Source organism: Hippoglossus hippoglossus, chromosome 1 (assembly GCF_009819705.1).
Source record: "Hippoglossus hippoglossus isolate fHipHip1 chromosome 1, fHipHip1.pri, whole genome shotgun sequence".
In the NCBI taxonomy this organism is placed as follows: Eukaryota; Metazoa; Chordata; class Actinopteri; order Pleuronectiformes; family Pleuronectidae; genus Hippoglossus; species Hippoglossus hippoglossus.
The window spans coordinates 13,707,395-13,722,700 of NC_047151.1; the positions used below are offsets into that span (position 1 = coordinate 13,707,395).

At 40.8% G+C, this 15,306-nt stretch overlaps 1 protein-coding gene across 1 annotated transcript in view; it reads left to right on the forward strand.

Annotated features, from left to right (window-relative positions):
* The window catches only part of usp43a (ubiquitin specific peptidase 43a), a 61,805-nt gene that overhangs the window by 23,779 nt on the left and 22,720 nt on the right, over positions 1-15,306 (forward strand). Inside the window, exons 4-7 of the mRNA XM_034588030.1 lie at positions 88-223; positions 498-642; positions 11,236-11,404; positions 13,871-13,982. Coding sequence (XP_034443921.1) covers positions 92-223; positions 498-642; positions 11,236-11,404; positions 13,871-13,982 — 558 coding nt within the window. The 5' untranslated portion in view covers positions 88-91. The remainder of the gene's footprint in view (positions 1-87; positions 224-497; positions 643-11,235; positions 11,405-13,870; positions 13,983-15,306) is intronic.

Here is a 15,306-nt window from a genome sequence, read left to right on the forward strand (position 1 = left end):
TCCCCACCTGACACGCACAAACATACACACACAAACTCACCCCTTCTCCCCTCCCTCCCTCCCTCCCTCCCTCTGTTTGCCCTGCAGACCGATGTGTGTGACGCTGGTGTTCAGTACGAAGGGTCAGAGGTATCTGCGGGTGGGGCTGGCCATACCTCTCCTTGGTACCCTGTCCTGCCTGAGAGCCATGGTGGCAGAGGAGGGTAAAATCTCGCCAGACCAGGTACACACACACACACACACACACACACACACACACACACACACACACACACACACACACACACACACACACACACACACACACACATTATTTATTTTTATTCCGTTAAGTTAATTTCACATGTACGTAGTTTTATTTCCTCTCCTGACTTTACCTGTATACATTATCATTGTTGATTCATTTCTGGAAGTCATTTTTCCTCACAATAAGTAAATCTGGTCAACACAGTTCAATTTGTTAATTTCTCGATCTCCCTGTGTCCGTCCCTCTTCAGGTCATCCTGTCAGAGTTGTACTCCACCGGTTTCCAGCGCTCCTTCTCAGATGACGACGACCTGACGACAATCGCAGACAGCGACGTGGTCTACGCCTTCCAGGCTCCTCCCCTCTCCAGTCGTGGAGGCTCTGCACCGCACTCAGGTAACCACGGCAACAAGATGTCCGTCAAAAAAAATCACTGCTAACTTCGCACACCGATGAGGACAGTTTTGCTCGTTCTCTTCTTTAGCCTCCCTCTGGCCTCTTGATTGCACCAATTTGCACTCGCACTTCTAACAGTTTTTCACTTTCAGCAGTGCTTTTGTTTCATTAAGCACAGTGTTTCTCACGGGCAGACATGTTTACCTCAGCCAGTGTCTGCAACCTAGTTTGTGTTACTCCATTCAGTCAGCATCTTTATGCCTGATCGAACCCAAACAAATTAAATGAAATGCCAGTGATTGTGTCTGAAAAGAGCTTAATTGAGTCATATTACGGCTGCGAGTGTGAGGCATTAATAGCATTAACAGTCTCTGCAGGTTGCCAGTTAGGTACGATGTGTTTTTTCACCACTTCTACTGCTGGGGGGGGGGGGGGGGGGGGGGGGGCTGTTACCCCCCGAAGACGAATGACATCAATAATTCACTTGTCACTTCACACAGTGAAGACAGTGTGTCAGCTCCTTTCCTTACTGCTGTGATTCAGATTCAGTCACTCATTGTAAAAATATCACACACACACACACACACACACACACACACACACACACACACACACACACACACACACACACACACACACACACACACATCTTTACATTTGTCTTAGTGAGGACACTCATTGGCGTAATGCATTCTCTAGCCCCTTACCCTGTCCCAAGGTGAGCTGCACACACAACCCACTGCCAGCCAGCCCTTTTCCTTCTAACACACACTTCATGGAATGAACTAACTCGAGACACCTTAAGAACTGTAACACCCATTTGGTCACACAACCCTAAACATAAAATCAAGTCTTAAACCTCAAACAATCCTTTTAAAAGGTTACAACCTCCGAAAATGTCCTCACTCCATTGCTCATGGTTCTCAGTAAGATATGAGTATGTGTACACATACAGACACACACACACACACACACACACACACACACACACACACACACACACACACACACACACACACACACACACACATGTATATCTAATGAATCACACTTAAGTGCCCACTGGCGAAGGTGCCTCCCATTCTTGGGAACAGTCTGATGAAAATGATGAATGACTCTTACCTCGTAATAATTCATTAGATCACAGCGGGCCAGAGTCCAGGATATCATAACTTCATTCAGTGGAATTCATGTCATTTGATATACGGAGATAAAAGATGATGTATGTTGGGGTTTGGTGTATAATTTCCTTTTCGAGTAGAGAGGAGCACAGTTATGACAAGGAAAGTTTTTACATTGAGCATAATTCGATTTTTTTAGAGCACAGGGGAGAAGTCAAGGTTGGTTTGTGGTTTTGTTTTCATATTTCCTTTTAGTCTATTTCTGTTTGCAGTGAAGAATCATTGTTGACATCTGAATAAAACAAAAGTGAAACAAGCTATACTGGTTTGATGCAATGGAAGTTTCACTGTGGTTCATGAGGTCATGTAAGCCTGAAGGGGGCGCTGCTTTGTCAATACAGTCATTTGAAGACACTCATAAACACAGTCACTCCTTAAAGTGACCTTGCTCCCGAGGTGACTTTGGATTCTGGGTCGTTTTCACATTAGTATCTGTGTCTCCCTCTTTTTTTCCCTTCATTATTGCTGACATAATGATGACTCAGCAGTTTGTTAAGCAGTGCATTGACATTCTGGACACTTTATACCGAGGAAGTCCAGCTTTAATAACACATCCAACTGTTTTACCAGGGATTTTGAAAGCTTAAGTGTGATGCACTTAGTAGGAAATAAGACCCACATATTTTTACACAGATAATACGTCTTCACTGAAACCAGATTAATCTTTCTTTCCGTTTCCTTTAAGGACACATTTGTTGTGTGGTGCGAATCCTTGCTACTGTCCGCTATGTGGTATAGTTTGTTTTTCCGGTTGTGTGGAAAAAGTTAAACGTGTTGTTGTGATGGATGACTGTACACAGAGCCTGTAGGACCAACAGTGGAATGAAAAACACTCACAAGTCACACACCAACTTCCTGAGGAGTTGTGTTTTCCTCCAGGAGATGGTTGATGTTTGTTTGTTTGTCATGTGAATATATGACTTTCATTCCCATTAATTACTTATGTGTGATTAATTGTAAAAAAAAATGTTTACCCTGTACACATAATATTTTATGAATACAGGTCTTTCGGATGAATAGAATGATCATGAAGATCACGTTTCCATAACTGCCAATCAGAGCCGTAGTCATTTAAAATCCTTGTCTACTGCAGTAGAGTGGCAATTTCAGGGTAACTCTTGATATGATACGCAATACATGGCCCGCGATTAAGATAATATTACAATACAGCAATTCAAAGTCAAACAAATTATGATACGTCACGATTTCTGTCAAACTGAAGAATACAAAATGCTGCATTTGTGTATTTATTCACTGCAATTAGGTGTCAGTTTCCCCGAGTTTGATACAAACTGAGAAGAAACAAAAAAGTCTTATCTTAGTGCCTTTTTATTATTAAACAAACCAACTGTAACTTGTCAGTGTCCACATGTGCCGTCATTCCAATGTAAAATACAACTGGCAAAAGTACCAACTATTATTAAACAAGACTAAATAAATTAATATCGATACTTGACGCCAGCATGTAGATAATACCATCTCATGAGTCCTCCCAGGATTGTCTCTATCTCATTGCCAAGCTCCCACAGCAGGACAGTTTGTGGGTCATGTGACAGCTGTATATTGATTTTAAAGCATCAGACTGAGTCTCAGCTCTGAAATGCTCTTCGTACACTGTCCTCCTCTGGATGGGTTGTTAGGAGAGGGTCTGTGCTTCAGCAGCAGAGGCGGTAGGGAGGAATAAAACCGTTATGAAGCAATTTACCACCCTGCAGAACCTGGACATGCAGCAAGCACAAAAGATGATTATCTGCAGTGACATAGTTTGGATCATCGCAACTCTGTGCTCACTTCGCTTCCTTTTGTCCTCTGTGATCCTTAAAGTGATATTATTATTGTCACCATACAGCTGCTGCTGAAGCTTTTGGAACATGTTCTGAGCAAGTGTGCTCTTCAGACTTTGGGGACAAGGCCACGTTCAGAATGACAGTGGCACTAATAGCACCAAAATCTGCATTAGCCAATATAATATGTTCAAGCTGCTGGATTACTGTCTAACTTTAACTGTTAGTTTCCCTTTTTTACCTTTCAACTGTCTTGTCGTATTATAAATTGCCGTGTGGTGTCCAAGTATCTTTTTCTTGGTGACCTTGTATTTCATTTGTCACCGGTACTTTTAGGAACACCTCCACACACATGCAGCCCCTTCAAGTCTTATTAATGTGGCCGTCTTTTAAGAGTCTGAGTCAAAGTTTCAAAAAACATGAAAAAACATTTCATGGGTTTAAAACGCCAACGCTCCTTTCAAAATTTTGGCCGGTTGTTTTCTGACACAAGAATTTGAAAGTCGTCTCCCAACTGTTATTGTAGGCGTCACATTTGTTTGTGTTTTCTAGTTAATTAATTCACCGGAGTACGTGTTTAACAGTTTAAAAAAAAGGTCTACTGTGAGAGTGTTACTGAAAAACAAACCCAAGAGCTGTGCAGGCTGGAGCAGAATGACATTTAGAGTTAATAAATAAATTGAACAAATAGTCACCACTTGCCCTGGATTCTTGGCTTCCTGTCTGTGCCTCCTCCTCCACATTACTTGGCTACAGGAAGGAAACAGTAATGAGGATGGAGATAGAGGAGGAGGAGGAGGAGGAGGAGGAGGAGGAGGAGGAGGAAGGAAAAGCTTTCAAAGACATCTTCGTTTGCATGAACCTATTAATACTGAGTAGTCATCCATTTAATAATATGGCAAAAATCATGTTGTGTGTAAACCTCAAGGAGAAGAACCGGCAGTTCACTGAATACAAGGAATCCTCTGTCGTCAGCTGCTGTCTATATTAGCTTGTGGGAAATTCTGACTTTATTCTTGGGAATATTGAATCAATGTACTATTATTGTACTCATGTACAGTAATGAGCTTTTGTGTTTACAGGCAATGGCAGCGGGAGGTCACATGGTGGAAATAGCTCCAACAACCAATTTCACGCTCAATAACTCAGTGAGTTTGCACGTATATAGTTGAGATTTCCCGATACCATTTTTTTCCTTTTCCCGAAACGGATTCAATATCTGGACTTTGTGTGTCAGCTGACACATATTACTGATCCGATCCCAGTGCATTTAAAACGTATCTAACGTATTTTAACATGATTGTCTTGCAATATATTGATTATCGCAGAATCGCTGTATCGTGATATTAACGTTATTGCGAATACTGTCATGACCGTGAGTTACCCAGTGATTCCCACCCCGAATAAATAGGGTGAGGAAGCTGTGTGTTTCTGCACAAATAAAAAGACTTTGCGTTGAATAGAAACGGAGCGTGCTAACTTAGTGTGATGGTGCTCTTGAAATAAATCGTTAAAGACGGAACTGGGCCAGAGAGAGAGAGAGAGTTGTTTATACTGTATGTTCATGAAGAGAAGATGAGAAGATTCTCTGGGTAATAGAGTAGTAAAACGATTCTCTAACAGGATCTGTCTCGAGATAGATGCAGTAATCAAAGTCCCTCTTTGGTTTCATCTCACTCACACACACTGGCTGACTATACAGTGCGGCTCCACTAACTCTCCTGCAGGTTGTTTGAGTGTTCAGGTCCTGTCACAGTAAACCACTGTGTCATTTCCATCAACTCACTATGGGCTATGCACCAAGTGGAGAGTCTGGGATCTTTGCATTACTTTGAGGGGTTTATCTGGGCAGTCAATCGGCTTCTCACAGAGGAGACATCACTTCTGCCTGAATGCACATAAGCACATAGACACACACACAAACTACTCATTTGTGCGATCGGCTCTATAGGAAAAACACTTCCCACTATCACTGTCAGTATTTTACTTGTGCTTTTCAAGTCGCAATATGAATACATCAGTAGCATCATAAAATAGACATCATATACAGGGCTTGAATTGTTTTCTGTGAGTTGGCACCACATGGCAAAGATGTCACACATGCAAATTTAAGCCTGCTAAGTACACATCCTGTGCACTTCCATTAAGGCACTAATAGGACGCCTGGAGCAGACTCGGTGCAGAACAGCAAGAAGATTCCAAGAACATTCACTGGGGAACTCTTGCCCCCTCCAGTCAAATTCATTATTTTAGAATAACCTGAAGAGAATGGAGGCAGGGAGACATTTGTGTTGTGTCTACAGTCGGTGCTCTGATCAACACGACTGCCTCTGGAACGTGTTCTCAAGTCATCTGGGAAATAACAGCAACACTCAGCCCGGCTGCCTTATTAACAGCGACACAAATGGTGCATAAATGCCGGCGCGAATGCCAACATGAAAGCTTCCTGGTAAATTTTAAATAGCACAGTAATTCACAACACAACCTAATTGTGTTTTGGTGAATCAGTCAGCAGAGCAGAAGGTGTTGCTGATCCAATATTTGAGACATGGACAGTTTCATTGCAACTTTATTACTCTCGTGTTGTTTTCCTTTAATTCAAGCACACAACAGGGATACAATGACCGTACTGTTTACACTCTATTTGGTTTTTTTGCTGTCTTTAAGATAGATGACAGAAAGAAAAGGTAGACAGGTGAAAGAAAGAAACAAGAGGGCAGCATCAGGTGTATCCAGTCCCTCCTCTGCTGCCTCTTTAATCTGTCACTTCGCTGTCGGGCAGGAAGCTCAGGTGCTTCGCTGTCATCAGAGGCTTTTGTGGTTTGCTGCCAGGGCTTGTGATTCGTCCGAGGCTAAGCCCACGGGCCCCCTGGGTATTTTTAGTAAGGTGAGTGGATTGCACTGACAGGGGTCACTCATTCGGTCTCGAACCACATGGGAGAAGTGTCATTTCTAGTCAGCATGTGCCCAAACTCCTCTCTGAGGTTTGTGTGTTACGCAACTCGTGCTATTTTTACACGTCAGTAATGAACAAACTGTTTTTGGAAAATAAGACCTAAATGTTGAAAGACTTTGCCTCTGGTGCAACAGCAAAATATGATTATCTACTTAAAATAAATATGTGTGTTTGTGTGCGTCTGTGTGTGCGTGTGTGTGTGTGTCTGAGAGTGAATGGATGCCTGCAGAATAATGGAAGCATCACACAAGATCACAGCTACTGGTGCAGAAACTCATTGTCTGTAGATATTAATCGAGAAACTGCAAGACTTGACATCAAACACGGTATTCATAGTGGAAGTCAAATAAATAATTTCACTGTACAGGACTTTATATATGACAATAAATGCTTTGAACTTTGAACCTTTTCTTAAAGATGGTCTTCTTCAACAGATCCAAGTCTTAGTGAATCCCTTGTTTAGTTTTTTAACCATCAGTTGAAAGATAATGTCTTCACACTTGTCACAAGAACAAAGCTGTCACTCAGCGTGGAGTTCAGAGGTTCTTCTCATGCAAACATCCCAAAGATAGAAAAGACTTTGTAACTGTTCATGAGTCTGTGTGAACGGAGCCGCGGTTCAAACTTGTTGTGAATGTCCTCCGTCAAGCGTCCCACAGATCTGAAAACCAAAAAGCGTTTGTTGTAATTGTTACCCAGATTTTCTGTTCCTATTTTCATTCCCTGGCTTCTCCTGTGGAGTTGAATCATTGTGTGTGGGGAAGGGATGGGGTCAATAGTGTAACAGGGAGAGGGGGGGGGGGGGCGTATAAGACGATACAGAGAGAAGAAATAGACGGTGCTTTGGGGTATGGCTTGGTCCTCGGGGCTGATCTGTTTAAGATGGTCTTACTCACCATCTCCAAGGTTTTTTTTTTGGCGAGAGCATTTCTGTTTATTTTCTTGCTTCTCCCCCCACAGCCCCCAAATGTTGGAAATGATTTAAAGATTTTATTGCTCACTTTGAAGAGCTGTTCTGGATTCTGACGTCAGATCTTTTGATACCATATGTGCCCGGTCGTAACCCGAGGTCCTCCCTGCTCACCATTCCACTGTCCCAGCTGCGGACCAGAGAGGACCAGGCCTTTTATGTTGGCTCTTCCACTCTTGCAACAACCTCCCTGAGGAGATCCGTGTAGCAAACTCCTTCTTTTGATTTTAGATCTCTTTTATAGACACATTTTATAGGTAGATAATTTAGTCGTTTAAAATGTGTTTTAGTTAATTTTTTTCCAATTATTTTTTAGTTGTCCCACTTTATCAAACATGAATTGAAATGTGGTATGATGATATGATATATCCATACTTTCTTCTGGTGTGGTTAGAAAACATCTGAAGGATTACAGAAAGGAATAATGTGTTGACCTAAAGTGTAAAACAGACATAAGTCAAAATTGCAAAAAATGTCCCAGATTACACAAATTCACAAAGCAGCTTGTAATTGTGTTTTGAAAGGTGCTGTACTAATTACTTTATTATAATTAGTGTTATTTCTCTACCTCTATCTCTTTATCCCTGTCTTTCTCTGCTCACTTGACTGTTTTTAGACTATTCTGATTAGACCGTTTTCCCTCAGCGGCCATTACATTCACAATAAAATCCACAAATAGTTCAATATCATTTGAATTGATGATCTGAGGTGTTGCAGTGCTGCTCATTCTGAATGTCTGGTCTCTTTTTATTCTTTATTCATTTTCTGATTTTCTCATTTCCTTTTCTCACTCTCCGTCTCTCCTTTTCTATCAACTCTTCTCTCCTTTCCCTGTCACTCCTCCGTCCACCCTGCTAACACCTCCCTCGTTCTCTGGCTCTCCCGTGTTCATCTCAGGGAGGAGAGGGAGGAGGAGGTGAGAATGAGAGTCTGGCAGGAGGTTCTCCCAGCACATGTTGGACATGTGGGCGAACCATATTACTCTCTGGTTCTGGAAATGTTATTAACACTAAAATACTGGTGCTGTTGAAATAAGGCCTGAGTTACTTTGATGTTGTTCAAATTGTCTCCTAGACAATAAGAATTATTTATTGCACTTTTCACAAAAACATGCTACTTCAAGAGATTAAAAAACAAAAAACAAAGATAAAAGACGATGGACACATTTGTTTTTAATAGAAAAAGTAGCTTTAAAAGTAAAAGTATCAAACAAAAACAAAACTTGAATAATTGTTTGTTTTTTAAATAAAAATATTGTATTCCAAAAGAAGCTTACTCCACAATAAAGGAGCCTTTATAGCAAAGTGTCTACCACCCTCTTTTTAAAGCCTTAACCTAAAGCGTCATTTGGATACGGCTCCATAGTTATAGTCGTCATTAGGATTTTCTTTTCTGTATAGGATAAAGAAATAGGAGATGAAATCCTTGAGCGTAGAGATTTTATTATTGAATAAATCCCCTCAATATTTAGAGGATTAAAAGGCAGAGACCTCTTAAAGATCTGGTGTGAAAGGCTTTTAAGGGGGTGGAGGATGATTTCATGCGATTAAATCATCCTCACTACATCTGACAGAGATATCTGATACAATGAAATAAGAATCTGAATTACGACATGGGCTGTGTCTCCCCTGTGGTACAAGAACATCACACTTCCCTTGGTGCAATCTAAGGAATAATCTGCTTTGAAACCTGTCATGCACAGACACAGATTTAGTTTCTTCAAGTGGGTGATGATGCCCGACCCCCACACCAAAAATACACCTTAAAACCACAGTCTACAAAAACCTGAAACCCAAAGGCCCAAACAACAGCTATTCTCATTGGATTTGTTTTTTCGCCATTCATCGTTACTTTGGATCATCTGGAGCGACACTCTGATTGGTGGTCAGGGTTTGGATCATGTGACAGAAGGCAAAACAACCAATCACAGAAGTGTATAGTCCCTCCAGTTGATTCAAGTTGGATATCAAATCAATGTAAATGTAGCACAGACAGTGTGTTGGCACATGTGGTTGATTTGTATTCTCTGTGGGTGAAACAGAAATTGGTGCCTATACGCTGTCATGGAAAATTTATGTTTTTGTTGTTTTTTGTCTGTCTAAGAGCAGTCTGACTTCTGGGAGTTAAACCTGCCAACCTTGTTATCACTCGAACTTTGCATGAACCCAATTATTGCATATTTGACTACAAGAGTAAACATTTTTGTTGGATCAGGATCAGTCCCACCTCACAGACGCACCTTCTATCTAACCGATGCTCCACGTTCCACTCTGCTGCATCCTGTCTGACTGTGACTGTGTGGACCCATTTGCAAATGTGACAATACAAGACAAGAAAGACGTTTGTCTCTTTTGGGAATCTTTACTTCCTCCTCCCGAATCAAAAAGTGTGAATTCGAATTGACAGAGAGGATAGAGGAAGCGAAGAGAGTGACAAACCCGTGTGCGCGTGCACATTACATTTATGCTTTACATCTTTTGACACTTGCTCTCATCCGTGTGTGTTGAGGTTTCGTGTTACTGTGTTACTGTGTGTGTGTGTGTGTGTGTGTGTGTGACGTTGGAAGGTGGCAGTGATTAATTGCACATGCGGAATCGAACAAGCATTGTTTAATTAAATCATCTGATAATGTCAAAGTTTATGTTTCCAGGGAGACAAGAGGTTGGGCCTCCTGTATCCCCTTCAGCTATTACCCCACTATTAATCATAACACGTGCGTGTGTTGTGTGCCAGTGAATGTGTGGCAGCAGATTTGATTCTTTTTATGGCTCCTCGGGGTAAATAAGAATCAAAGGGCATTTCTAGTTTAATGTTTTTTTTTTTTCTTTTCTGAAAATATTTTTTAGATATTGCTCTTTGCATTGCAATTTCTCATTTTGGCACCCAGAGCTGTTTTGTGATCTTGGTCCATTTCACACCTGCAGCTTGATAGAATAAGCTTCTGAGATGAGTAACGTGTTCCTAGAAGAAGAGCTGGAAGAAGGTGTAATAGAAACACACCACCTATGAAACACTCTGTCTTCCTTACCTTTTATTTTCTCTTAATGACATTAATCCTCATTTGTTAATAATGAACTTGACTCTTGACTCATATCAGAATAGCAGAATAATAATAATTTTTTTAGGATACAGATATATTGGCAATGATTCCTGTGATGTCATTATTCATCACTTATCTTTTCTGCAATGATTATTCTGTAAAATATAAAAACTTTCATACGTCTTTGATGTCTGTGAAAGGCTCTTAACGGCTAATGTCAGCATGGAATTTTAGATTATCTTTAAAAAGGATAGCTGTGTTTGGTATCCTTCACATTTATAAATAATTAAATCTAATAATGTCACAAATATAAAAATATATAAAATATTCATTTATTATTTTATTACCTTCGCTTAAGAGGTTATGTTCTTAACAGCGATTGTTAGCTATACAAAAAAAGCTACAGGATGGATTACTACAAAACTTGGGATGTGGTTTGGAACAGGAACCCATTAAAGTTTGTGGAGGGATGAGACGCGACTAAAGGAGGAACCCGGTAAATTTTGCTGCAGGATTTTTACTTGTGAAAACATTTCTTCATAAACCTGTTAACACCAGGGTTTTTTTGTATTTTTGGCAGCAGAGACAAACTTTGGTGTGATAGTTTCTCAGTCAGTCAGGAAGTCAGATTTTTCATCAGCCTTCTCCTCTGCTCTGCTCAGGGTATCACCACAGCCTCCCCTCCTCTCCCTACTCCTCCTCGGCTGGACCTGATGGCCAGAGGTTACCATCGTCTGGAACCCTCTCCTCCGAGTACCTGAACCAGGGCGGCTCCACGAAGCTCCTCCTCGTCATCTGTAACACAGCGGGCTCCGGCCAGCAAGCTGTCAGGTGAGCTGCAACCGGATTGTTTATTTTTTATTTTTGTTGATTGCGTTTTTATTAATGGATTTTGCAGCTTTTAAATAGTTTCTGGTGAGCACACACCAGCAGAGCCAGTTAATTTACTTCAATCAGTCATCTCAGATTTGTGAGGCTGTGTTTTAAGCTTGTTCCAGTAGAGCACCAGACACGTTCATATTCTACTGTTTCTACAGTCATAGAATACCTTATTTATTCTTTTCCCTTTATAATTATCCAATGTTGTCTGAATGTCAACATCAAACTGACTTCTAATTGACTTTGACCTGTATATCTATTGCACACATTCCTTAGATGAGGCCTACTTTTCTTAGTTCATGCAGCGAAAGCTCAGACGCAGCTGTAGCAGGAAGCAGACGCTGTTGAAACCTGAGACTGAGTTGAATCACATGTTCAAATTGGATGCATTATCACTTTAAGTTAGGTGTAAGTAGCTGCCATGTATTAGTCCAAAGTTAGGCAGCATTGTTAGGTCGCTCACCTTAAAAGCATCAGTTAGACCGAACGGCAGAAGTTCCTCTGAACCGTTTGAGATCTGATCACTTCAGAGGAGGTCACATGTTGCACAATATCCACATTAACTGCCACATAGTGATTTTCTTTCTTTTTTTTGTCTTTTTCACATTTAAGCAACGTGTTTCAGAGAATAATCTGTCAATGGGTTTACTGTAAAAACCTGCAGGATCAGTCCACTGCTTTATTCATAATGAGTCTTTGACTAGCCCAGCTTGTTAACAACTAAGACCACCTTCTTTTGTCCAGTAGTTGTTTTTTATACTTGGAGTCTAAATGATCTGAAGCATGGGTTCAGTACATGCCCACATATTTTTCCTCGGTGTACAGTGTGTGTGTATAGGGTCAGTCAGTTCCTGCTGGATTTTTTAAAGGCACATAAACCTTGTAAAAGATGCACTTCCAAGGACTGCAGTTTATTGCTGCCTGAAATCACTGTAATGTTCCTGAACCCATATTGAGTTCATGTAGTTTTCTGTAACAAAGCAGTATTCTAAATGAAGACTGCCTGGTTAGGACTGTGCTGATGATGCTCTAATACAAACAGGTATATTTTGTGCAAAGACTAACATCACCAGCACCACTATTAATGCTTCTAAATTATATAAATGGCTCAGATTTCCCTACATTATATAAAGTTTAACCTGTTAAGACTCGATTCATATATTTACCTTCAGGTGATCATCATGTGCCATTTGGGCTCAATATCATAGCTTTTAACAGGAGTCAAACTCAGCAGAGTCATACTCATGCACCTATGGGACCACGTAATAGATGCTCCTATGAAAGGCCTGATAATGTCAGGATTTGACATTTGAGGACTCGTCTGTCCACATGTCGCAGGACTCTCATCTGAATCTCTCTCAGTTGTCATCTATAACTAAAATGAAAGTATGCAACACGCAGGTAATCTGGCTGCTGCGAGGAGACTCAAACTAAGTGTGTGGATGCTTAAAGCAACACAGTGCAACTTTTGCTGATAAACTGGACTTGTCTGTCTAGACAAACTCAATTGCCTCTCCCATTAACCTCCCACACAACAGCCTTTAATGTACTTTAACCACTGCGGAGCAGTCGGGAGGAGTGTGAGCCTTTAGTGAACCAGCAGACAGAGAAAACATTATGAAGCTCAGACGTTATCAGACTGGTTTATTTGGCTCCTCAGCGCTCACACAGTCTGTCAGTTCAGGACCCAAGGCTCTGACAGTGAAACCTCGACTGCCACCTTCTAAACTTTCAATAGGCTCAACCTTCTTGGAAATTAATATATTATGTTTTGTAGTGTGGACGTCCAGCTAAAATAATTGGTCTGAAAAGAAAATGACAAACAATTGATTGATTTCATTCAAGAAAACCAAAAGTCTGTCCAGATTTTCTCCTTAGAGCTTATGATTTTAAAACATAGACTGTATGAAAATTCAGTCTATGTTTTAAAATTCTCCAAATTTTGCAAAAATACTCCGATACAATCAACGCCATCTTTTGCATTTGGTGTCCAGGGTCCTCAGCTGTCAATCATGACGTCTCACCCCATTTTTATAGCATCAACTAACTGAGTAAAACCAAACTCAATGGGAAAATGAACACTTACATACATCAGTATAATAAGAACTACCTAAAATGACAGAAGTCTATTTTTAGTTTTAACTTTGGTCCATGTCCCATCTGCTAACATGGAGGAGGCAGGGTCTATGACCTTTCCTGCACCCAGCCACCAGGGGGCGATCGAGACGCATGGGCTTCACTTTAGGGGAGCAGTCATGTTGTCTATCTTTAAATACAGTCTGTTTAAAAGCAACATAACTTGATTTTAAATTATGTGTTTCCTTTTGTTTCTTCTTGTCTCGTCTCCTCTCCCCTCTACCCCCCCTCTCCCCTCTACTCCCCTCTACCCCCCTCTACTCTCCTCTCCTCTCCTGTCAGGTTCGGACCTCCATTTCTCATGCGCGAGGATAGGAGCATCTCCTGGGACCAGCTGCAGCAGAGCATCCTCAGCAAGCTCTATTATCTGATGCTGAATGGATCTCAGGCTCAGGTAATGGCAGCACCCTCAGTATTCAAAGGCACGTCGCCCACTCTGTCCTGTGTCCTCAGCCCTTCAGCTCAGGGGTTCATGGACCTTCTCGTCTCTGTGTGGCTAAATTCAAAAAGCCACAAGGAGAAGAGTGTTCGGTGGTAGTTTGATTCATTTTAATTATTGGTGGGTTTTGTGTTTAAATAGCTTGTTGTCATTTTCTGTTTTCAACTGTGTGAGACACACTGGGAGCTATTTTTAAATGAAAGACAAAGGTTAAACCACATATCAATGCGATTTGGAAAAGACAGTCTGTTTGATGCTTGTTTTTCATGCTTTTGGCGATGAATTTTTAATCAGAGCTCATTGCACCTCTGACACTATGAAATAGATTTAGGATGCTGAGCGAATGGTTGTGACGGTTTGAGTAGGTGACACTCAGGGGGCAAAAGTATGCACAAACTTTACTCAAGTAGAAGTACAGATATTTTAGTTAAAAAACGATTCAAGTAAAAGTATAAGTACTGATTCAACCTCTTTACTCAAGTTGAAGTAGAAATGTAGGGTATAAGGGTATAAAGTTACCCACTGAATGTCATTTCTACAGACTGTATCTGTGACTTGTGTCACATTAATATAGTTTGAAGACTATTTAAATTAGACCACACTTACTTGAGAGCATGAGAAATTGTCCAGGATGAAATGTGTACAATGTATTGAATGAAGTATTCTTGATTTAAATAAGGCCAGAGATGGGGAATGCTTAGTTGCTCTGCTTCGTTGTCGACATTGGCTGATTCTTCACTTTCTTCCATGTTGTTGCTCCTCTTCTACACGGTTGAGTCTGTCTCTTGCAGGTTTTGTCTCGGTTGATATCTGTCTTGACGTTGGAAAGGCAGCTCTCAATGATGCAGAATAAAAAAAATATATTTCCCTCAGAAAGAGTAACAAGCCTGAATTTAAAATGTAAGGAGTCGAAAGTGCATGTATTTGTGTTAGAAAGTTAGGACTAAATGTAAAAAGTTGTCAGAAAAGCTAATACTCAAGTAAAGTACAGAACAGTAACTAATTATTTTTACTTCGTTACTTCACACCTCTGGGGACACTCATTTTATATTGGGACATAGTGTCTTTTGGCTCCTGATTATTAAATAACCATGTTTAGTCAGATTTGCTGCTGCAGTCCTGAACCATGCACCTTGTTCCAAAACCAGAATAATGGTTGCAACAATTTCCCAATTCTATGTCGCATAGTTCCCTTTGTCTGTGTTCTTTAGGGTTTTCCCTGACCTTCATTCATTCAGAGGAGTGTTTAAAGTTTAATCACAAAAATTAATTAGGACGA